A 26,541-nucleotide genomic window follows, 5' to 3' on the forward strand; every position below is an offset into this window, starting at 1 on the left:
AAATATGCTTGTGCATTACACCCAGACCAAGCCCTCAGCAAGTTTGATAGGGGCAGCCACCCAGGAAGGCATTATCAGTAACATGTATTCACAAAATAACTCTGCCTGTGTTGACTGTTTTATGTAACAAACTTACTGTTTCTGCCTCCTCAATTCCACTTCCTGTTATATACATTTTACATGGGTGTGTGTGCTTCAGAGAGCATTTTAACCAACTACAAAGTTGCATTCATTCTTCTTGATTACCATGATTGTTCTGACAATATTCCAAGTACAGGGATGGAAAGAGAACTCCCATTGCATAGCAGTTTGATCCATTCCTGGTTTTACTTTGATAAGACACACCTGAGCTTGTTAGCTATATACTGGGGCTAATCTGCAATAGTCTTATTTTCATCCCTGAAGTTGAATGAACATGTTTTCTGGAATTTTCTAATGATGCTCACACCAGACTTTTCACCAGGGGGTGCACTAGTCTAGTGACTGCCCTAGCGAGTCTGGTTTCCCTTTAAGAAGTTTACAGCCACAGCGTGGCTCTGATGCCTCTCTAACAAGGAGATCAATGCCAGCACAGATCTGGGAAGATAAGTGACTCGCTTCTACACGCTCCCACTTCCGACTGACCCGATCAATGCAGACAACATCCTGAAGATGAAGATCAAATTCAGGGCCAAGAGTCATCAGTCTGCATTCATGTGTGCCTTTTCATTTATAAAATCCTTACATGGTAGGGTTTTTGGTTTACTAAAACACCGCAGCAGCTTGCATCTGAGAAGGTTGCATCTGAATGATACACAGGGGACCGGTGCAGTGACAGCATCAACAAAGTATTTGGTTTCTATCAGACCTTCAACATTTTAGGTGTGCAGCTTTGTGTGACTAACAGCTTGGCTGTAAATGATTTATCCTCTGTCAGGAAGCACCACAGAAAACTGTGAACCAAGGCTCTGCTCCAGCCCCCCTGAGCTCACTGGGCTGCTGGAAATGTGAAGTTAACGTTTCAGGTACCATGGGGTGTTCCACAACGATCATAGTAGATTACTGTATGCTCCTGCATCAAGTCACATGCACATGCAAATAAGGAACAAACAGAAAGGCTACAAGCACCCACTGGGTTTTAAAACACAGCAATTAAAATGTCTCCACCAGGGAAGCAGTGCAGCCTTGTGATTGGAGTTGGGCTGACTCATTGTGTGTGTGTGGGGGGGGGGGTGGAGATAACCGACTCACTTCTGCACGCTCCCACTTTGCTAAAAAATGTGAAACTTGGGTGCAAATCAGTGGAATTCACACAGGATGGAAACAATAAGTTAAAGGCTGCCATACAAAGTTTAAAATACAATACTAAAGAAAATAGCTGTATACAGGCATCAACTAAAAAACAACCATAAATATTGCCAACTATCAATTGAGAAATACTAAAAGAAGCTTAAATTAAATGACAAATGTTTCTACCAAGTGTTACTCAATATTGAGACCCATCTTGTGTGAATTACAGTGGTTTGCAAGAAATTCAGAAAAGGCATTTTTAGGAGTATATGACTGACAAAGAGAGGAGACCACAGTACATTTAAAATAGTTTATTTGTTTTAAAATATACAACCTCAGTTTAAAAATTCAGAAAATAAAATTAGTACAGGTTTAACAGTATTGTGTTCTTTTTTTATAAGGATGAAGGGTGCAACTACAAAACCATGGAAGCTTTCTGTCTTCAGGAAAAGAAAAAGAGAAATGGAATGGAATGAACAAATATGGGACAAAAACAATCCTAATAAATCAACAAAAACGGTTCTATTCCTTAGGACCATAAAAGGATCATGATGCAATATACCTCTAGGAAACACAGATCAGTGTATCCCCCTTACCGTGAAGGGAAATTAAAGACTCAAGTCCGTTAAAGGACATACTTAGTGTACAACTACAATTACACTCACTATGTTGTTAGTTTCTACTTTAACCAATGCATCTTAATGAAAATGAAGCATTAGAGAGAAGAGAAGACATCTGGGTTATAAATCACTCACTTTGGAGTCAGGTGACAGGAGTATCGGGATTCACTGGATTAATGACGATTGTATTTGATCTTATTTTCTGGGGGGTGGGGGGGGGGTTCAAATCAAAAACTGTAAATCTGTGTTACTGTCCTAAAGTATGATTTCAGAGTTCATAGAGAATATTAATTTAGTGTGGCCTCTTCAATCTCTCTATTAAAGACATTTAAAAAAACACACACACACAAAACAAACCCATGTGCATCATTGGTTACATTATAATACACTTGTATATAAAAACTATGTAAAGTGCAATGCTAATGGCTTGGGGAGGTGGTATGGCTATAACCCGAAAACAAGTTCCTGTAAAATAATAAGTCTACATGAAATTGAAAGGAGATGTTCGGTGTTGTTCCACAGATTTTCATTTATTAAGAGAGTCTGGTGGGGAAAGCATCTCAAATCTGCCTCATAACTTGTTGATAGCTGACATGCATGAGAAAGACAAGCACCACATTTTCCAGTGAAAGCTAAGTGCGTCTTCGGAACCTCACAGAGCACAATGAAATATTCAAACCCATGTTAACACTGACAAATGTCTTTATTTTTGGCTTTAAGAGAGTATAAGCAGCATATTTTAGGAAGTAATAAAGGGGATGCATTATTTATTTTGGGAAGACAGTTCTATGTTTATTAATTGCTGACTACATTATCTTTTTGTATAATGAAATGGAAATTCACAGACTGCCCCAACTCTTATTCTTCACCTAACATTTGTGTTGTCAAGCTGAAGCCAATTGTATTGAATAATTAAAGACGAGGAGCGTTGTAACAGCAGATGGTGAAGACCTATGCAGAATGTAATGTCATTCAAACAGTACATTATGACTCACACCCTATAAAAAAAAGGAAGCATTGCTGTCATTGTTACTTGCTGCCTGCGTTTCCATCTTTCGGTCACTGATATGTTAAATGGACAACAGACTCTCTTCATGTTATGTGAGCAGACTTTATACACATGACAGTAAGTATGGAGGTGGGGCTTTTTTTCTCATTTTTTATTTTACCCTGGTTTTCTCCCCAATTTGGAATGCCCAATTATTTTTTTTTATCCCCCGGCGACTCGGGGAACGGAGGCTGAGACGCGTGTCCTCCGAAACGTGTTCCTGTCGTCATTTTTCACACTGCGGATCCACAGTGAAGGCACCAGACCTATAGTCCCAAAGGACAACACAGATGTGAATAGCTCCACTGCAGACCTGCAGGCGCCTCATCAGTAACAGGGTGCACAGTGAACCGTGGATTGAACCGGCCGACCTAAGCCATCCCTACCCGGGCTGCGCTCGGCCAATTGTGCGCCGCCCACTAGGAACCCCCGGTCACGGTTGGCAATGACATATCCTGGATTCGAACCTGTGATCTCCAGGCTATAGGTCGCATCCTGCACTCCATGCGGAGCGCCTTTACTGGATGTTTTAAACATCACGGTATGACAGTTGCTGTAATCCAATCATTTGAATGAAACCATGGAAATTTTACTTCATTATCCCAGCATGCTCTGCGTAATAGACCAACAACAATGATCAACTCTTAAGCATGTGCTTCCTCATTTTCAAAAATCATTTAATTCCAGGATCTACAACTTCTAGCACCTTATTAATTCTCAAACAGACAACAAATCTGAAATACTGCATTATTAACGCTTGCTCCAAAGAACGAAAACTTTATAAAAAGACAACCATACTGATCTTAAGACTGAGTCAAGACTGCTTAAAATGGTGCAAAGAATATCATTGGATAAGAAAAATCAACTTGTTGCAGAGAAGACAATTGATCATCCTTAATTACAGGAATGCTTCCCATTCATACACATTTAATGGTTTGTTGTACTAACAGAAATGGGAAACTGATACCACTGTACAGTGGTGATATTAAACCTAACCATTTACCCCAAAAAAGTTGCTCCATTATTTTAAGCACAACACTAACATCTCATTTATATTAAAAACGAATATTTTTTGGTGGGGTTGTCATGATTTTACTGCAGTCATACACAGACATCAGCTTATTAAAGTAAAACACAAAGTAATAAATTCACTATCTGGAGAACATTTACTCTAAGTCAAAAGACTGTTCTGGACATCTCAATGGAGTTAACGCAAATCAACGCACAGTAAACATCAGGAATAAATCTTAACGCTAAATAATAATAAAAAAAAAGGAACAACAACTGGAACAATCAAACAAACGTAAGATCAATGCTACAGGATTAAGATTACATTCCTGATCAGATAAACAGAGATGACATCAGAATTCAGAAATTTAAAAAAATGTGCACTTCTGCAAAGACACTGAGCGCACCTGCAGGAAATCTTGGTACAAAACTGAACTAACTCCCCCGTGAGCCAACAGTTGTTGTAAATGAATTGTTGGCTCTGGGCTTGTAGACAGGTATTTTTTTTGCATGTATCTGGTAGACACTTTATATTCGACTCGCCTATTATACCACAGGACGTTCCTTCACTCAACAGGAAACAGTCTTTTGGTATGGGTACCAGTTCCAGTAACACTGCAGATGAAGACATAGCAGCCCGACTTGCTACTGTAAACCACTTCAACATCCGTTACATGTACAGCCCAGTTATAAGCAGCGCATTTCCCAATTTGGGGAGGCAGTTTATTTGACCTCTCCTCCCACAAACACAAAATCACAGCCAGCGGCAGCACTGCTGGGCTGCTCAAAATGGGTTTTCTTAGGAGCAATTACATCATTGCTTTCTAATTGCACCGCATGTTTTCAGAATAATTGTGACTGAATACTGAAAGAAAATGACATGCATGTCAAAGACCCGCTGTGTGATCGTGTGAATTACCAGTTCTAGTAAACGGACCAGGCTGACAACGGGGGTTGAACCTGAGTCTCTTGGCTGGTTCCACAGACCCAGATTAGCAATCTTGGGACTACCAAATGTTACCTTAGATAAGGTAGTCCAAGACTAGAACAAATAATGGGTCTGATACCAGCCCAGAGTTAAACTTGCAATAAGCATCGGAAGAAAAAAACTTCAATGTTTTAAATCCAATGTTTGGGTTTAAAAGGATGATCAACTCTCTCCAAAAGCCTTGACCATAAAAACACACAAAAACAAAAATTTTGGCAGTTCCTCTATTAAAGGGTCATGTACTGTTTATGGATCAGTCTGATCAAAGTATACTGCTGTATGAGTTTTAGTATATTTTTATTTTAAAAACTATACAGCTTTACACTGTTGATCATTCAAATGAATGAACAAGAAGTATTACACATACAGGGGTAGATGAAGACCCTGTTCTACAGAGGGCAAAGTTTACCAGAACAACTGTGATCCCACAATAGCTGGCACGCAGATACCTGCATCAGTCTATATTTACTTCTATCTCACATAGGTAAAACACTACTTAGTTACTTCTGTTACAATTAAAAACAAAACAAAAAAACGTGATTTAATTTTCAGAGACATGCGTAAGCAAGCCCATAGGAAATCAATAGGCTTGCATGTGTCCACCCCTTTGTAAATCAAGCTACAGCAATATGTTTGCTGCTTTCAGGTATTTATTTAGCAGTGTACAAAGCTTTTGCCAATGCAGATTAGATTATACACAATGCAGATACTGAACATCGGGATCAGCACCTGGAAAAAAGTGAAATATAAAAATACTTAAGTTTTTTTTCCTGTACACCTACAAAACACTACTGTGATGAAGACAAAGAGTCACATGTACAAAATGTCCATTTTCAGTCTTTACAGCTTTGTTTGCAGTATTTTCACACAAGACAAAACGCAAATTAACACACAAGTTCAAACCTGCAATCACTAAAAACTGAAAGTGCTCTGGTGAACTTTAGCAGATTGAGAGGAAGCCTTTATAATGCCTCTTTTGCTTGTTATTATACTTCAGTGGCAATATACTGTATTCCAGAAGTTTTAAAAGAAACACACACACACACACACACACACAGCTAAAGTTAATATTAAAACGGGATCCCTAAAGGAACCCTGACATCTTTTCGGTCTTATCAAACACCGTAACAAGCGGATAGGCACTGCAAGTGAACAAAAGGGTCAGCTGAAATTATACTGTAAACGGCAACAAGATCCTGCAACAGCAACTCCAGACAGACGCTACTGTTAACACCAGGCGGGCAGCCTCGGAGCATCTTGGACGTCTGCAGCCCCCCTGTTACTCCCTCAAGTGCACCGTGGGCAACTGTTAACCAAGAAAGAGAAAGCATCTGCCTTGGTTGCTGTTAAATACTATGCATAAGCACTTGGGCAATTAAATTTTTGCACAATGGGATTCCCCGGATCACAATAATAATCCAACGGTCCCCAATAGGGCACAATGCTGAATGCACAGTGCATTGTGGAAGGATGCGAGTCATGCCTCTAATGGGGTGGAGTTTCAAAGCACCTCAAGTTTGTTTAAAGAAGTTTGATAACTAACCTATACAGTATTGAGGTATGTACAAAAGCAGATAGATAGATAGATAGATAGATAGATACTTACAGGAGATCAGCAATGAACCACTGGACAACTTTGTTTTCAAGACCACACCACAAAGCTAAATGCCACCTTTTTAAAATAGTTACCTGTGCTCTCTAGACATGCTCTCAAAGCATTGAACTTATCAATGGGGAAAAGCCTCTCTACAAGTGCCACATTTTTCAATCCACATGTGGCTCTTCCAGGCAGGCAATACATAGACAACATGCTTCTGCTAACAGCCTCTCTCCATCCACCACAACTGGTCTGACTGATTCTCTCATTCATAAACTAAGGGGTGCCAAGAGAGTATCTGCTGATCAATCATCGCCTCCTCTTACTCCTTAACCCGTTTAATCCAGAAGGTTTCCATGCTCCTGTGCCCGGTTGAGGCTATCCTTGCGGTGCAGATGATGGACCCCCATTCGTTTGGGGCTCTTCTGGGGCCTGGAGGAGACTGTGGTGGTATGGTGTAGAGGTGGCTTCTCTCCAAACTCCTCCAAGCTGGGGAAAGCCCTTGGAGCGATCATGGTGAACTCCTGCGGCAAGATATCCCGCTCCTCTGTGGAGCTCCCAGCTGATCCCAAGTCTACATACTCCTTTCTCTTCAAGGCAGGGCTCGTCTTGGTTATGGGGGTGGTAGCAATGGTGGTGTCAATGCTGCCACCATCGTCCTGAGTGTCTACAGCCATCAAGAGCTTCTTGCTCTCCTCCTGGGAGCAGTCAGTGGTGTAGTGGCCCTTTTTGACTCTGGACTCTGCAGCACTGCTGTTATCTGTGTCCAGACTGGATTCACGACTGACAGTCCAGCTGCGTGCCGACGACTCTTCCCCGTCAGAGTAGGCGCCCCGCTGCTCCCCCCTCCCCCTCCCACCTCCAGGCACCGTCTTACCCTGGAAGCTCCTCTGCAGCTCGTGGGCTGTCTCGCTGCTGAAGGAGGTGCGGTTGACCAGAGTGCCCTCGGAAGTGGGAGCCATCTTCTCCACGAACATGCGTTGCCAGTTGGACAGAAGGTCCTCCTCTGAGCTGGCCGAGCTGGCAAGGGCGCTGGGGGCCGGTGGTGGGCTACTGAAGGGGCTAGACTGGGTGGAGCGGAGGTCAGCCATGTTTTGCTGTTGAGGGCAGCGACTGCCACGACCGCCACCTCTACCAGAGGAGGAGGAGGCTGCTGACCGCCAGCCCCCCTCGGACACCGCAGGACTGCTGGGCACTGTCCTCTGCCGCTCCCCGTCATCCTCTCCCTGCACCAGGCTGAGGGAGATGGCCTGCCGGGTGGCATAGGTACAGTTTGGTAGCGGGCTGTTCTTTGGGATCTTCACCTTGTCATCGGTGGAGAACTCAATGACCTTACGACCTGGGTAGAGAGGGTGGGGGTGCTGTGGGGTGGGGTACGGGTTCAGCTTCTCAAAGGATGACAACGCTGCTCCGTTCCCTCCTTCCTCTCCTGCCGGGGTCTCTACACTGCCCTGTTGACCGCATGTCCCGTTCTGTTGCAGCTGGTGCTGGTGCACTCCTCTCGCCAAGCCCTGCCCACCGTTCTCTCGACCCTGCCCGTTCCTCTGGGCCTGTGGCCCAGTCATGTCCACGTGCACAAAGACGTCCTCCGCCACGGGACGCCCTGCGCTACTGCTCGACTGGGCAGAGTTCAGCACCAGAGGCTCTGGCTTCTCTAGCACCCGGGCGATCACCGATGTGGGCACCACATCAGTAGAAGCCAGGCTTGGGGACGACTCTGGCTGGACTTGCCCTGAATCGGGGGGACTGGTCTTCATGTGCTTGTTTACCATGTCTTGTAACTCATAAGGAAGCTGGGGAGAAAAAAAAAACAAAACAAAACAAAAAAATAATAATTGCAGGCAGGTTTAAGCATTGTAAGAAAAACAGAAGCTTTTAGTCATTAACTAGTAACATGTTAACATTGAATCTATATGCCTTTCAAAATCTGTTAGGAGCTCCTAAATCTGCAAGGGAAACCGTATAGACTACCTACCAAACTGTGAGCTGGAATAAGACCCTATCTCAGCAGCACAGCTTGTGACCTCCAATTGCCCCAGTCTCAACCAGGTGTAAACTAGGCACAAGGTCCAAACTCTACGTTAAATTTTAAATCATGCCAACTTCTGTGAACTAGTCCTTCTATGGGAATTGTAGGGTTCTGCCAGCATATTACTTCAGATCTAATAGTGTTGGTTGAACTGGCTGAAAAAGAACACCTTGTTATTAACACTATTATGAGGACCACTTGGAGAATAGAACTTCTCACATACTCATCAGAAGCATAACTTTAGATGACGATACATTAAGATTGGCCTGTACCCAAGACCTCCAGTCAAATATGTGAGATGCTAGAACTGCCCTAAAATCTATTCAAGAAAAAGTAAATCATATCTCAGAGTCCTGTATGTTCCGGACTACACTGTTTCTGATTGCATTAAATATGCAAGTTTAAAGTACAGTGCTCACCGTTATAATGCGGTTGACGGGGTCCATAATTAGGAAAACGCGTTATTTGTGTTTCGCCTTATGACGAATATTGGCATTTTTGTTCCCGAAATGATAAACAATGCCCACAAGCCAAATTAACATTGTAGCGGAAAATGAAGGAAGGAGACACACACACACAATTTGCAGGCACTCGAATCCACGGTTTATTGGGACAATTATTCCCGGCCCATTAGCCTGGGCCACACCAAAAACAACAAATAGTCTTACACTCTCACTGCTGCACACTCACACAGCAGCTTGCCTCACTCTTTAATGAAGCATTTTTTTCCTACAGCAGCCCTCTTTGGGGTCAATCTTATCAAGAAAACCTTTGTTTTTCTTCGTCTTTTAGCCATCCATGCAATGTAGATTCTGCAACATTTATATCTTTTAAAACTGCTGCTGCTTGAGTTTCACCTTTTCTTACTGTCCACCACATCAAGTTTCATTTTAACAGAGAAAGATTTTCATTTTTTGCTGTCTGCCATGCTTCGTACTGTATATCTGGAACGTTCATCCAACATTTGCGAGCCAAATTGCATTATGGGGGAAACAGCAGCCACAACCTTACCATGTTATAACCAATTCCACACTATAACAGGTCACGTTATATCTGGGTAGCACTGTATTGCTGTATCACGATGCTTACTTATTCACCAGTTTCAAAAACAGCTATGTTGGAAAAAATATATATATACAAAAAAACTAGTTTGACATTTATAGCTGTCAGACATTCAGCAGCTAACATTTTCAGTTTTCCAGTACCCTGGGTCAGTACATTTATCTAATATCTGAAAGGGTGGCATTCTATCTGAAAGAGAAGGGCCCCTTTTGATGCTGATTTTATTCAAGATTGTATTACATGCACTCCATTAAAAGGTTAGAATGACACCCTCAGCACACAGAAATGCATCTGTATCTATAAAATCAGATTAAAGAATACCAAACAAAAAAGGATGTCGACGTCTGTAATTTGTAGCCTTTATTTTGCGCACTGACATTCACAGAAATGAATGGAGCAGGGCTGCAATCGATCGCTGGAAAATGGGCTAAGTGAGTTAGTGATTTTACAGCCCTGTGTATGAAGCTCTAACGATCCTGTTAAGCAGTAATACTACACCCTTCGCTTCCCCTCACTGGCAGGACAATAATCAATCAAGTGCTTCCACAATAGCCACACAACCACTACTTTAACAGCAAGGGTATGTGGTCACTGCAGATCTTTCCATTTCCCTGACTTGCAGTACGTGTGGTGTAACATACACCGCAACATGCTTGCGTCCTGTCTCAGTTAGTCCGATTAGCGGGTCAGAATACAGAAATCCATACAGGGAGATGAGAGGCTTGCTTAAATCTTCAGCACTCCACATTCTTTTTTTTTTATTGAAGTCATTTAATGAGGTGTCTGGCATCATCAGGCATGCACATGTATTTGTTTTGTGCAAAAGGCAAGTGTCTTTGCTTCTCAGAAATACTTACTGCTATGGCCCTACAATGCTTTTAATTTGTAAGGTCATTTATGGCAAAGCCCCTTTTCTGTGACGTACCTTTGGTCAGATTTACAACAATTGCAGGAAACATCCAAGCAATGTAAGCTACTTTCCAGAAATGGTTCCTTCCAGTAGTTAGCTTTTACCCAAAGAAAACAGCCTGCAAGTTTGTTTTTAAAACTTAATTTATTAAAACACGAGCAGAAGTAGCAAGAACAGAAATAAGTCCAAGCAGAACAGGAAATCATGTTTTGTTTTGGTTTTTTAAACCAGTGTATCACGCTTATTTAATCTTAAAAGGTAGCACACTAGGCTTGACCAAGTTTGTAATGCTTGCCTTGCAACTTGTAACCTTCCATAAAAGGGAATTATCCTGATTGTTATTTATTTAGCTATTTAACCAGGGTATATCACTGTGAGCCTGGCAGCTCGTCTCCAAGGAATTCGAGGTTGGCGGCAGTCAGCCAACTCACAAGACGGATGAGACGTTTTACATCAGAATAGCAGCAAAACAGTTTCATAAATCATGCGGTCATCATTAGCGAATCAGCACACTGCACTGCCTGCCGGAGAGGAGATTTCTATACCTTGGTGCTCTGTCACTACTCTGTAGAGAAAGTTTGATCTTAAAATCACAACACGTAACCCTAATAAATATCTCAACAGATTCAATTAACCACTACTCACAGTTATGTTCTTTATTTTTTTTTTATTAAGCCTTACTCTAGGTCAGGAAAATCAAAACACCCTAGGTTACGACCACATGGGGAAATTGTAGCCAAGCTGCACTTTCCAGAAAGGCAAATCCAGTGTCTTTTAATTAGGATAGAAATACTGCACAGTGCTAGAAATGCCCTGCCATGTTTTAAAATAGCTGTTCCCTTATTTTAGTGCTTCACTTTTTAATATTTTTCTTCACTTTGAAATGTCTCTAAAAAAAAAAAGTTAAACGCTATAGAGGAGCACCTGTCTACTATGTTGATACACATGGACACAAAACTAGGAACCCGCCTGCCAAACAGAGCCCAAAATGGCCACCAGTCAGCCACCCTTTCAGATCATCTTGGGGGAAAAAAAAAATCTGCTGTTTTGAACACGATATGAGGAAAGACTTTAAGGAGGGTTCATATTGGATAGATAAGGTCCTTCAACAAATTCCCCCTTGGTGTCTGTTATACCTTCCTAGTCAATAAAACTAGTATCCCTTGAAATTCATTGACAACCAATACATCAAGCATCAACCAGACAGATTGCCCTTTGCACTGATCCCCAAGAAATCATGTATGGGTCACTGCTTCGCTATTTCTGTCTTTGCCTCTGTGCCAAGTCTCCTTTAGGCAACTGGCTACTTATGGGTCTGCTTATTGGACTGGGTTCGTAATAATGTTGTGCCCTACTCTGTGAGATTAACTGCGACTTTGGGATAGGTAAATTAGATAGAAAGGACATTTTAGTCTGCCAATGGTATTGCATACCTGCAAAGGGAGACGGCTGCTCTATTGTGCTGTGCCATTTAAGAAGTTACAAAGTTACAAAAACGTATTTGAAATCAAAGGCTGACTTTAGGGGGCAGTGAAAAGGTTTTATTAAGGGTATGAAAAAGGATAAAGCCTTAGTTGGCATAAATACACTGTTGAGTGCTGATGCAGCGATTATTCAAAGCAGTGGAATTATGCAATGCAAACTAGACAAGTAGTCAAGAGGGACATATTTACTGGGATGGCAAGAATATACTTCTGAGAACTGACAGTGATGTTTAGATTCTTTAGATTTATAAATACATTGTAGAAAACAAGCTGTTAGGAATGACATCAATACATTAAAATAGCTTCATCTTTTTTCATGCACTCTCTCTCTCACACACACACATGTTTATATTTACATTACAATCATCATGACAACTTTTCAAAAAGCTTGCACACAAGATATTGAACTGAAATACTGCTGGGAGTGAACTAGTCGTGCATATTGTAACGCTGAACAGAGCTGCCTGAAATTAACACCATACCAGGAATAGCCAGAGACGTTTCAAATCAATGCAATTTGGTTTGTTGTTTTTCTAGTACATTTTATTACTACAGGCTACTACAAGTCAGTAGCTGTGATGAAGACCCAAGAGAGAGTTTGTGGCTAGACAGCTGTGATAAGACCAAGCAAACTTCTGTCTGTTAAGTGAGTGGTCATTCATGAGACCATCTTGAATTTGTCAGTATTTTTACACGCCAATTAGTTTTTTTTACCCTGAAGAGCCAGTTTCCAAACATTTGGCTTAAATCCACATGTATGGCATACTGTGAAGAAACAAAACAGCTGTTATTTAGCTTCTCGTAATCTGTTACTTTGGAACAACACAGTGTAGCTGTACCACAGCCAAAGATCACCCCACTTTCCTTAGTGTAGAAACGAGGTCAACGCCTCCATGTCCTGCTACACAGTGTCCTGTAGACATGACCCCCACACACACCGTACTCCTTCCTTGTGTGTGCAAGTAGACATCAAGAACGGATCACACCTCTTAGTGGCAATCTCCAGCCCCACCCCCCAGACAACGAGGGTGAAAAGCTGGTTTTTGATTAGCGCACTGCCCTCTTCATGGTGAGAGTTATACTTACATCAGCAAACTTGTGGTTCCTAAAATGAGATTTATTGCACTTCAACAGCTGCACGGCCAAGTTACAGTCCTGCCGATAGCGGTCCTGAAACAGTGCAAGAAATATATTGCTGTTCTTGTTTGAAAAGCAGGACGCTCCATCAGAGCAACTTCAAAACTAACATAAAAGTCAGAGCTTTGGCTAAATTACCCTTGGTAGTATACTGTACCTTTAATTAAATAGACAAACAGAGGCTGGCTCCATTGAGATCGCCATTGTTCAACAGTACAAACACATCGCTATGGAGACAGCTAGACACAACTTCAAAGAAAGTGGATAACCTTGCTCTCGTGACAAGGTTATCCACTTGTTAAAAACTTATATTTGTTGGTATGTTGGCTACATTTTTATTCTAAAAATGATGCCCTTGCTAGGGTGTAAAACTTGAAGTGGTGAAGTCCTAATGTTATACAAAACTTAAGTTCTACCAATACATACTTGATCAGTTTTAAGTTGTGAAACATTTACACATAACCAGGAGTGCCATATTAGGCAATTGGCAGCCATGTCAATGACACTGTTGAACTAACTGAATATTTATTTTTTTTGTAATGGACTTTAACCCTTTTTGAACTTCACTATTCACAGCTTAACTTTCAAGTAACACTAGCATGCTTCACATACATATAACTTTACTCCTACAATTATTTAATTTTTAATTATTTTTTAACAGCAAGATATATTTTAAAAGCAGATATCCTAGACGTTTGGGAAATATAATAAAATATACTAGATCAGGCTTGCTTTGTATTTCTGGCTTGTGAAATGACTGTACCAAAAAATTTCAGGAGTTTGACAAGGACATCACTGTGTTAGCAGTCTTTTGGAACTTTTAAGGAACTATAAATTCGGGGGTTTAGTGAACCGTGAAAAAACCACACATACATTTAGTTCTTCCAGTTTATCGATAGTATTCTTAGCATCCAGCAGCTTATTTGTGAGCTCCACAATCTCGTGGTCCATGGTTTTCTTATCGTTCTCCACCATTCTGAGCTTTTGAAATAAAAGGAGAAAGGTGTCAACTAAAATATTATACAGCAGATAGGCAGTATACGTCAGGCAGGCTGATCAAACCAGATTAAGTACAATGTTAAAGCGATTCAGAAAATAAAGTACAAGCTGATACACAAAGTACAGCACAGAATCTTTCATCTTTACATTGAGAAAATGTATTATTAATAAAGCTGACAGAGCAAACAAAAAGTGAAACAGCATGAGGTGGGTTAATGGGTTGCAATGACCATCGTGGGAGAGCAAGCGAGGAAGAAAAGAAAAAGGCGAGGCTGCTAAATTACATCACGACTGCTATGGAAATCTGGCTTCCCAGTGTTATTAGGCGATTGATTAGGATGATGTAGACCACTAGCACTTTATCTTAAATTAAAGAATTACATTTATTACCACCGCTATTAAAAATAGCTCCAAAACTGGAATCCTCCAAGCCAACTCATTTCTCCGACTGTAGCAAGTTATCTTATTCTGATTTAACTGAGACCAAATTAGTCAATTAAAAAGAACCGATCTTATCTTCTCAGAGTCAACTTTATACGTTAATATTAATTTGCAGTGCAGGTTTCTGAAATGAATGCACTCCTTACAGAGGGGGAAGGAGGAATCACATGGTCTGTCAGGAATAAAAAGAAAATGAGAGCTACGCTGCCATGGCCAATGCAAGCCAAATCTTACTAAGTGCCCGCTGCAGGATTGTAATTAGTTTCCTAGGAAATGATACTACAGTACTTCAATCCTATCTGGATTGTGTAATTACACCGGCCACAAAAGGCTATAGAATGTCAAGTACAAGGCACTTACATTTTAGTACTTTATGAACAGCTTGAAGTTGGGGCCACTTAAGAAGCCTATCCTATTTTCTAAATTGTTGCTTATATGAATGAGAAACAATTCCCCCCTTGATCCCCAGACTACGCAGTGAAAAACTGTATATATTGTATTTTAGATTGAATCAGGCAAATTCTAAACAGTACAGAGTACCATGCAAACAATGACATCTATAAATGGGAATCGATCACTGTAGTTTAATCTGATGAAAGTTGATTAAAATGGATTTCAGATGACATCCATTTTAAAATGTGAAGTTAAGCATGCTGACTGGACTGGATGAAGCAACATTAACCTGATTACACTGAAGTATTTATTGCTGTGGTCTTTTAGTGTACATTACTGGAGGTTCTCTCTTAACACAGTTCAATTTACAGGAAATCCAAGCAGACAGTTAGTGTCTAGCTGGAGAGATCAAAATTAACCCTGGCAATGAAAGCTAGATTGCACTTCTATAAAGCACCCACAGCTATCCCACTATGGCATGGCATGACAGTAAATGGTCTGATAAAGCAAGTTGATTCAGCTCTCAGGTTACATTTTGAATGTCCCTGGGATAATACATGCATATCTACTTGCAATTCTAAAAATGCACTGGTTCAAACAGGATAGCCACTATTATCGATTAGAGATTGGTGTTGGGGCTATGTGGGAGGGGTTGTGAAGCATTTCTTGAAATTAGCCAATTTCAGGACATCCTTTAAATTACACTCATCTTTAGAAAAATAAATTAAATCTACCCACGCCTAATGTAGAACAAGCATGGCATTTCTAGCAATGAAATAGTGAATTTATAGTAAGAATATAGAAAAGAAAAATGAAACACAACTGCATAGACCCAGCTTTGGCTTATAGCAGCCTGATGAGACACCCAGAGCAATGGCAGCATGGAGAAGGAGAGAGAGAGAGAGAGACAGAGACTAATGGTGAGAACATGATGCTATGAAATATTAAAATCAAGCCTTGAATAACACATCCAGTTCCTGAGGCAGAACTTTACATATGGGAAGATTAGCATTTCCATGCAACATAGAAAAGGCACTGTAAAGTCTAGCGAGCTAGGCGCCTGGAGCCAGTGGCCAGGCCAGTTTGGTTTAAATTAAGGCTTTGACACTGTACACTAACATAAGTAAACCAAGCTTCACTGATTACACATCGGTGGCATCAAATTCCTGAAGCAGCAGAATCTGGACAAACTAAACTCTACATAGCTCAATGTTTAGCTGCTGCAGTAGTAGCAGTAAACCAAAGTATGCAAATATGTAACTGAACTCCATGTTCAAATCCCACATCAGGTTACAGGCTTGAATCAGTAAATGTGAAAGTCATCTTGTGCTGTCATTCCATCCATCTTTAACACTAGAATGAGATCCTAAGATGCTGCATCTCAGGTCAGGCCATCGAGTACAATCTGTAAAAGGAGTAACTGCTGCAGCCTTGCACAGGGGACTTGAACTCACAACCTTTTGGCTCTAAACAGGAGGACTGTACTTCATAAAGAGTGTATTATGCAGCCTTGCTACCATATGTCCCTAACCTTAATATAGAACCTCTTCGCAATGTCTACCTTATGCATTTTTAACAGTTTGCAAGTTTCTTTTTGGTGGGTGGGGACTCCAAAAAAGGTTTGTTTGAGTGCAAAACCTCTTGCATCAGCAGGTTCTAAAGAGGTCATTATTTATCAAAATCAAAACCAAATTGTTGCTGTCTAGATTTTCAAGAACAGTTATATTAATGATGATATGGTATAGGATTTAAATAAGTAAACATGTTGTCAGTGAATTTAGTGCTAATGAAAAGTGATGGACAATGGCACTGGCTATAGTCAGACGCAGTGCTGGCAGGTACCATACAAGCTTCTCACTTATTCTCACTTCTATGGGCCTTTCAAGCAAGCATGTCCACTAGGGGCTAACCTGAGACTCATTTGTCACCTGAGGTCTCCAGAGGTGAAAAACATAAAAACACTAGTGAATTACTCCACCTAGGTATGATCTATGCAGAGTAGGCTGGTGCTATACACCTCTACATTTATTTCCCCCCAAATAGACCAACATTTTTAACATGCAGCTTTTACAAACACTGCTTATAAATCTATAATAAATTCAGAATTTTTGTGTGTTGGGGGAGGGGGGGAGGGGGTGTGGCACCACTCAGCCTGTACTCATAAGGAATGTATTCAGTTTTGTTTTGCTCAACAGCACACCTGCAAGGAGAAGTTGGTATCCCTTGTCAGAACTGCTCTGGCAGCACCCAATCCTCTATCGGGTCCGAATGCTTGACTGCAAACAATCAAACATCATTTACAGTTTTTTAGACACTGGATTTTGGCAATTTAATGCCAGGTCTAACATGGTTTCTAAAATCTGAATAGCTAACTGAAATACAGCACTGCAAGTCAAAACAAGGACTCCTGCTGCTCTTTCCCAGGCTTGACAAGAGAGACAGCAGCTACAGAGAGCTTGATCAAAAAGCCCAGACTGCAGACTTGCCCCATGGCGTTTTGGGTTTATGTGATCTGTTACTGCAAGTGCACCTTGTATATTGAGATGTTTGGTTACGTTTTGAAAAAAGCAAAATGGCTACAACAAGTAAATGGCATTTTTAAAAGTGTACATGCCAAGTGTCTCTATCTGTTCCTTTGTCTTATCAACAGTTTCTTTACCAGTGCATGAAGTTTGTCCTCCAAGTCCTGGTTGGTTCTCTGGGATGCTGTGTAACTGTTCTGCAGTCTGCAAATGGGGAGAAAACCAAAAAAAAAAAAAAAAAAAAAAAAAAATTGAGTTTATTGTTGGCATAGAAAACAAAAGCATTAAGGCATGTCCCAGCTCTGCTCAAACAAATTAGAGGCTTGACACCTAATTGCAAAGGTACAGACAGACATTAACACTGCTCCAAACAAAATGCAGGACTAATTTAACTCATTTGTAAAGGCTCAAAGCTTATTTTAATATTGCTAAAATTAAACCCTGTCTCACTTTGTCATCTAGATGCTCCATGCAGGAAGAGATTATATTTTATATAAGGCTGGATTACAACATGGCGAAACATGCATTTCGTTATCATATTAGGACGCATTTTAATTTTTTTTTTTTTTTCAAATCTAAAATCTCAAATTGTGTGCAGGGGCCAGTGATTAAAAAATAAATAGCCATGATAAATAACATGAAGATCGCAACCAGAATAAACTGTAAATGTAGAATACCCTAAGTGTCAAGCATCTCTCTCTACTGCTGAATGTAACACAAAAAGAGACCCGTTTAATGTAGCAATCCCCTGCCCATTCGGTTAGTCAGAAATGATTTGTGAAACGCATTAAAATAAGAAATTACAGATCTACTCAAGTGCATGACACTGAAAATGTACTCAAAACAAACCGGGCCATCACCTTTCACGACTATTTTTGGTCTCTCTGTGCAATCAATGTCATGTCTTTCTTGGTCGATTCTAAAAGAGCCTGGACAAATGGGACAGGTGATTGATACAGAATCTACTCCTCTGCTCAATTACTGATGAGCTGTCCTGCGTGCCTCACAGAATATCATGAGATTCATCAGCGCCCAGCAGGGAGAAGCAACCTGACTTTGCGCTTCGAGAGGCACTTAAAAGACTGAAAGCCTAATGTTCACAATGCAAACAGCATTAGTTTGTGTATATAAAACCCCAGGACTCTGTGGGGAAGACTGCTTTGTTTAAACTGAATGTAATGCTGTAAGGCTATCATACTGGCAGCAGCTACTGTAATATCTCTGCTTGTGACTGGTCTTGCAGTTGCTTCCCCCCCACCCCACAAAGTGTCTGTTGACAAGGAAGCCTCCAGTGATTAGTACGGAAGTCAACTAAAAGTTTGTAGCGTCCTATCTTTTAGTGACTTTAACAATACAAACATGTATTTATATATGTTTCTGCTTAATATTTGAATAAACAAAACAAAACAAAAAAAAACACATGAACAAATGCAGGAGAGGACGAAAAAAACGCAGGAGGTAATATGTGCTTTGTAAACTGGCCTGCAAATAGCCATGAACATGAGAAAATGACTGCGTTTCTACTTCAAAGCAAGTACTTTCAACTTGAAGAACGTAAGGACTACGCAAACTGGTTAAAATGGTGGTTTGGACAATGTGGGATCTACCGTACTGAACATTTAAATCGAGGGCTCAATGAGAGAGAGAAAATGGGATGGAAATAAGACTCATATTGTATAGCAGTTTCACCCATTCCTGGTTTTACTACGAGCTTGATTAGCCAGTGTATAGGTAACAAGCTCAGGTGTGTCTCATTAAACTCATAGTAAAACTAGCAGTGGTTCAAACCATGTTGTAATCTGGATGCAGTTTTAACTTGGAGCTTGGCTGGCAGAAACAGGGTTTCCATTTTCAAGTCCGATATGGATTTTTTTTTTTTAAATCGGATATACAATTTATCATTTCAGACAGAAAACTCCTGACTCTCTGGAATTTCATGGGCTAGACCAGTTACATCCCTGACTTGATGGAGATCAAGTTCGGCTTCATCACTTCTATACCCATGGGGTTAGAGATAAAACCTTTGGAAAAAAGATATCAAGTGTTTAATGTTTAACGTTGCCACAAAATACCACAGTGCGGAGCAGTTTGAGTGTTGTGAAACCAACATAAACCACATCATAGACTAAATAAAATAAATAACACACACAAAAGGAGAGGGGGTGGTGACAAAATATTCACGCATCTGAATTGTGTATTAAAACATATTTTTTCAATTTAGGAGCACAGAAGTTTTTTGGAATTGATGAGGAAAAAAACAAAAACAGAATAAACTGTTTTAACAAATCAAATCCAAACATGTATAATTATGGAAATCAGATCTAAGCATAATAGCCTGTGGAATGCATGACTTCTGTTGACGCTGAATTTATATTTATAGAGATTTGAGCTTCATACTGAACATCTCAACTAAGACCATATCAAAAATGTATTCCCTTCTTTGTTATTCAGTAGAATCAATACTCATTGTATAATAAATAATGTCGTGTAGCCCTGATAGCCACTTCGACTCACACTAGCACACTATCAGATGCAGATGTAGAAACCCAAAAGATTGTTTAAAGCACTATGAATGTGCTATTGATTGCTGTTATAAATCCAGCAAACATTTAAAATTTGCTTGCCATCTGGGACTCTGCATTTGCTTTAATAAATAAACCCGAGCCGACAGCAACATACAGACTTGATGACATAGGGGGCCTCGGGCAAAACAGTGGGTGGCAGATAGAACCTGCAAACACTTTATACTTTCTGTTTTTTACTCTGCTTTGTACACAATTGAGGGAACATGATGATGCAGAGCTTGACAGATCTCTCTTAACCCTACTGATCATGCATGCAATCTGCGGATGCCAGACTGCACCCCTATGGTTCTGTTAAACTTGATCTATCAAACCTTCTGTGCAAATGGCATATAAACTATTAAACATTTCTATATAAAAAAAGTACACTATTTATTTAGAGTTTTTTTTGTTTGGTTATCACACCTTTAAAGTCAACACAGGACACTGTGTTCAGAAATGCATTAAAATGACTTCCAAAACCCAACACAACTTGCACAGATATGACCTAACTGGAGAGGAAAAAGACTGATCAGGACTTGGATGTTCAATTCCTCTTTATTGCTAGCTGCAACATTAGATGCCCTGGGAATCGTGAATGCCCTTGGAGTACATTACTACAGATTTGATTTTGAGCTTTCTCTCCCCTATGGATAATCCATTGCACCATTCCACTCTTGCTCCCTCATGCTCAGACTCCAACTCTCCTACCTGCGGAATTTATCCTTCATCTTTTCCAGCTCGTCCTTGGTCCTTCCCATCTCTGCCTCCATGTAGTGCCGGCTGGATTCGAACTCCGTCTCCATTGCCTCCATCTTGTGGGTGGTGCAGGTGAGTCTCTGTCGCAGGTCCTCATTCTGCTGCTGCAGGACCCTGCCCGGGAATAGAGGAAGGCGACAGGAGTTAATGCTGGGGCTGTTTCAGAGTCGCTATCATTTTATACAACTACCATTCTGGCAATGCTTGGGAAATACTGTGTTTACATAACAGCAGAATTCCAAGTGATGGCCTACAGCTATGGCCAAAAGTTTCAGCTAGAATTTTAGGACACAATAATAATAAATAATAATAATAATAATAATAATAATAAATAATAATAATGAACATAATTTAGGTCTTTTGTTTAACAACATGTAATCAAAGAAACTACAAAATGATACTGCAAAAGTCTACCGGAAGCCATAACAGTAGTACAGTATTTCATGTTAGATTAAAAAAAATAAAAAAAATAAATGTCAGTTTTTCGTTACGTACCAGTATATGGAAAACTAAAAAACGGTATGTAATTCATTATGTTAACGTAACATTATTATAATAGGAATATTCATATACATATGTTCGAGGGCAGCAGTGTGGAGTAGTGGTTAGGGCTCTGGACTCTTGACCGGAGGGTTGTGGGTTCAATCCCCAGTGGGGGACACTGCTGTTGTACCCTTGAGCAAGGTACTTTACCTAGTTTGCTCCAGTAAAAACCCAACTGTATAAATGGGTAATTGTATGTAAAAATAATGTGATATCTGTATAATGTGAAATAATGTATAATGTGATATGTTGTAACAATTGTAAGTCGCCCTGGATAAGGGCGTCTGCTAAGAAATAAATAATAATAATAATAATACATCATTTAACAGTAACAATAACAGTAAGATCAGTGTGGCATATTCACCAGGAAGGAGAGCTACTTTTGGGAGAGAAATCTTGGACAAGGCACTAGTCTTTCCCCCTTCTATTTATGATCTTTAAAGAAAGGAGATGCATCTCAATGTAATGAGATGTATGTATTACAGATGCATTTTAACCACCATTACACAGAATACGTTTTTAATAATAAATATCATCAATATTTTATATAAATTACATTTTGTACAGAAAATCATTCATATTCACACTTGAGTTTACATAGCATTGACAGAATACTACGGTATGGTAAGCCAATGTGTCACGGTTATTGTCAAGTCTCAATTATTCTGGACCACCAGGACTCTTGAAATAGGAATTATGAAGAAAAGACCAGCCAGACAAGAACAATGATCACATATCAACAAACAATGAGACCGATCCTCATACTTATCTCCTGCACACAAGCAACTGTGTGTCATCTCCTCTAATCCATGCTTCCCATTGTCAATATTAGTTAACAGGCTAAAAAACTGGGATTATTTACTCACTACAACAAAACTAAAGGGGAGCTGTGAGGTTGGATTTCTACAGGTTAGAAAATTGATCCCTGGAAAATGTAAACCATCAACAATATTAAAACTAGCAGATCTAGTTACCGACTTCAAAAACAGCCGCAATGGAATCATGTACTAAGTCTGTGCGTGATGGAATTAAATAATGATGAAAATACATCTCACACCGGAGACAGTAATTCAAGCAAGTGTAAATTATCCTGCCATTTACTGTCAGTGCCATTGCACCAATGGGACTGTAATTGTACACATTGTCTCCTCTATTCTAGATATTATTAATATAGCTCTCTTATTCTCAGCACATCTGGCACGCTCCTGTTGCTTCTTCCTCCGCAACATATGCAGAATTCGCCTCTTCCTCACAGACTACTCAACACAGCTCCTAGTTCAGGCCCTGGTACTGTCCCGCCTCGAGTACTGCAACTCCCTCCTGGCCATCCTCCTTGCCTCTGCTACCTGTCCACTCCAGCGCATCCAAAACTCTGCTGCTCACCTTGTCTTTTCTCTTCCTCGTTTCTCCCACACTACACTGCTGCTCTGCTCTCTGCATTGGCTCCCTATCACTGCTCACATCCAATTCAAAACTCTTACGTCTATTGCTGTCTTAACCTTTCTGCTCCCTCCTAACTCCAGACTATAATTTCTCCCTATACACCCGTTCGCCCCCTCAGCTCCTCCACCAATGGCCATTCATCGTACTTGCTCATACTGGACTTTACTCGTATAAGCAAATAGTTTTCATATAAGTTAACTGCTCTTAGTCAAACACGCTTACATGTCATTATTTACTGTATTCTCTATTTTTTTTATCTTATTTGATTTTGATCTTTTGCTACTGATTTTATTATACTTTTTATTAACATATACTCTCATGTAATGGAAATCATGTCACTTAATATCTTTTTTATTTTACTCTGTAAACATTAGTGTATTTTGCGATATGAGTTTTGTATGAGAAATGGGGGCTTCAAGGACAAATTCTGTAGCCCAGACAGCTACAGGAACACACCAAATGCAGGAATTATTTCCCTGAGGCAATGAAGAACTATATGTACCCATCTGAAAATGAAACTGGTAGTTTTGATAACCAGAGAAATATCAACTCCAATTTTGTAGAGGAAACAAAACACTATTCATTTGCTGGCATCATTTTTGTTGTGAAAATAGATCATCAAATCCATTTAGTGTTCGCTGTGGTCTAATAACACTTTACTTTTCATTTCAGCAGAAATCCACACTTTGTCTATGTTTTTCTCCCATCATAAGAAAAAAAAAAAGTAACCTGATTCTGTGCACCCATCGGGTGACGAGCAATAAAAAAAAAATGTGTCTAAAAACCAAAATCATTTCCAACATGTGTCATCAGGACCAGTATTTCCCCATAATGTGTCATGACAATATTGTGAAAAATAACGCTGACTTGATTCTCTTTCTTCCCGGGTGGTGACATTTGCAGTTGCTTAAAGAGGAAGTAGCGGAGTTCCAAAAATATAGCATTATACATCCCCACGTGTTGCTACAACTGTTTAAATAACGCAGTATTTTCATTTTCATTTGAAGTAGGAGGCTAGAAATCCTTAGTAGAAGACAGGGGGTACGGGGGGTCCTCCCCCAGCGCGGGTGCAGGGGGGTACGGGGGGGTCCTCCCCCAGCTCGGGTGCAGGGGGCAACGCCCCCCACCGAAAACAAATTTCAGGGTTTTCCAGGGGTCTAAATCCTGCATATCCTGGGCCTAAATATGTGCCTTAATAGGGCCCCAAACAAACAATGTCACATTATATAGATACCATAATACCAAGTGAGACAGAAGAGAAAAATGTGAAGCAATTTCTAAATTAAAGACATGAGAAGCAGCAGTATTAATTTGTAGTACATTTGAATACAGAAAAGGTAAGCCATAAGCTGCGTTTTGTTTTCTATTTTTTCATATATTCCTTTTGCTTTTGAATTTATACAAAAAAAAAAAAAAAAAAATTCATATGGGGGGGGGGGGGGGGGGGGCTCCCGAGTGGTGCATCCAGTAAAAGCACTCGCTAGAGTTTAGGATGCGCTCTATAGCCTGGACGTCGCCGGTTCGAGTCCAGGCAGCGCTCAGTTGGCCGAGCGTCGTCCGGGGGGAGGGAGGGTTTGGTCGGCCAGTGTTTCCTCGGCTCACCGCGCACCAGCGACCCCTGTAGTCTGGCCGGGCGCCTGCGGGCTTGCCTGTAAGGTGCCCAGAGCTGCGTTGCCATCTGACGCTGTAGCGCTGAGGCGGCTGCACGGTGAGTTCGCAGTGTGTAAAGAAGCGGGCGGCTGACGGCACACTCTTCGGAGGACAGCGTGTGTTCATCTTCGCCCCTCCCGAGTCAGCGCAGGGGTGGTAGCGGTGAGCTGAGCCTAAAAAATAATTGGGCATTTCAAATTGGGGAGAAAATAATAATAAAAAAACGAATTGGTAACGTCTAAATTTAAATAAATAAATAAATAAATAAATAAATAAATAAATAAATAAAAATATTCATGGAACCACCAGTCCTTACATTTATTTGTAGTCTTACAAGATTGAGTATACATACTTTCCCATGACACCGTTTCTCATTAACTACCAAGTACGAGAATGCGCAATAAATAAATAAATAAATAAATAAATAAATAAATAAAATAAAATAAAAATGCGTTTGCGATTTCGAACACTGTTTATTTTAGTTTTCAAAAGTTTGTTTCTGTTGCAATTTCTGTAAACAATGCGATTTCTACAGTAAGTTGTATTTTTTTTTTCATTAATATTTTTTCAATTCTGTTGATTGATTAAAATAAATACAAACATCAATAAAGTATCGGCATTAGATTATCTACAGTCTATTTAAGACTTTCAATATGTAATACTGTCGTAGCTCAATTTTGCCAGAACGTGTCGCCACGAGAGGCATTCATATCGATCAGCCAACTATACAGCTGCTGAGTGCGTAGCATCCTAAGACTGAACGTGACAGAATTTTACATTTTATAACGTTTGCAGCAAATTCTGACTCTGAACGTGACTATTTTCAATTACTACTATGAATATGATTTTTTTCAAAATTATGTTGGCTAATTGTAACAATTTTATTGCAAGTGCTTTGGTAGTTTTAACAACCGACATGCATTAATGGGTTAAGACATTTCGATATGCATTATGTTGTAAAATGTAAAAACATATTGTTAAATCAGTAAAGAGGAATTTAAGCTGCTGACAACAGGATTCAACTTAAGTCACAGAAAATGGCTGGTACTGAAATATTAAAACACAATAGCGCTTCGTATATAATCAAAATAGTGAACTGGTTTTCTACAACAAAAGAGAAACTGTGGGGGTGGAAATCTGGTAGCAATAGTTTTGATGGCAATGAGAGACAGTGCAATCAAAAATATATGAGCTTACAGCTACTGAAAGTTTGCAATAATTATAAATCGCAATAACTGGCATTAGGCACCTCCACTGTCCTTTGTTTTCTGTGTTACCTGTTTGACAATGTGGGCAATAATCCTTGCACTATAGCGGACATTTTGAAAAGAGCTTTGAGTTTCAAGCTATAAGTGTAAAAAGTTGTCAGGATGTTAACAATGAAAATAAACTGACAGGTATGTTATTTAAACAGTTGCAGCAGCATGTGGGGATGTATAACGCTGTATCTTTCATTATCCCGCTACTTACTCTTTTAATGTAGCTGATATACAGTAACAAGCACAGTAATTCCTTTTCTAGAAAAACAAACTTTTTGGCTGACTTCCACAAATGTCATTCCAACTTTTATTCAAAATAGATTGCACATGGACTACAGGACTGAACACACGCCGGTGATGGGCGGAGTTTCAAATGACACCAAGGAAGTAAGGGGAAAAGCTGCCATGGATACTGAAGCTGTATCTGCAGGCGAGTTTATGTACTCGTTATGTGAGGCACAAATATTCAAATCTGTTTTCATACTTTCGGATCTCAAACAATGTTTTTGTTAGCTGTCGGACACCCTCATGTCCAAATTGTGCCTGATTAAGTTGAAGATCAAACCAGACTTTACGCACCAATCCGACCGTGGTGTCAGGGGACAGTGCCTCACTTTCCTGCAGACGCCCTTGGGACAACGAGTTTTGGGGCTGTTTCTAATCGATTTCCACATCTGTATAACTTGGCAAAGCTTTGCCTTAACTGTATGGGCAAGTCAACTGCAGGAGGATGCGCATGCCTGCCTTTAAACAAATGACAGCACTGTTTTAGTTAGGAAGCAAGTACCAATATTTTTAGGCTTTATAGTGCTCTGAAAT

At 40.2% G+C, this 26,541-nt stretch overlaps 1 protein-coding gene across 3 annotated transcripts in view; it reads right to left on the reverse strand.

Moving 5' to 3' along the window:
- Nucleotides 1-1,565: 1,565 nt before the first annotated feature.
- The window catches only part of LOC117410661 (tight junction-associated protein 1-like), a 76,090-nt gene continuing 51,114 nt past the window's right edge, over nucleotides 1,566-26,541 (reverse strand). For 2 of the 3 annotated variants that reach the window (XM_034017380.3, XM_034017378.3), the window contains 5 exons: nucleotides 20,780-20,941; nucleotides 17,645-17,711; nucleotides 14,026-14,133; nucleotides 13,102-13,185; nucleotides 1,566-8,323 (listed from right to left, as the gene is read on the reverse strand). In XM_034017380.3, the coding sequence (XP_033873271.3) occupies nucleotides 6,869-8,323; nucleotides 13,102-13,185; nucleotides 14,026-14,133; nucleotides 17,645-17,711; nucleotides 20,780-20,941 (1,876 nt within the window). In that variant the 3' untranslated portion in view covers nucleotides 1,566-6,868. The remainder of the gene's footprint in view (nucleotides 8,324-13,101; nucleotides 13,186-14,025; nucleotides 14,134-17,644; nucleotides 17,712-20,779; nucleotides 20,942-26,541) is intronic. The other variant, XM_059024892.1, reaches the window with a different exon arrangement.

The sequence above is a fragment of the Acipenser ruthenus genome, chromosome 6 (assembly GCF_902713425.1).
Source record: "Acipenser ruthenus chromosome 6, fAciRut3.2 maternal haplotype, whole genome shotgun sequence".
Lineage (NCBI taxonomy): Eukaryota > Metazoa > Chordata > Actinopteri > Acipenseriformes > Acipenseridae > Acipenser > Acipenser ruthenus.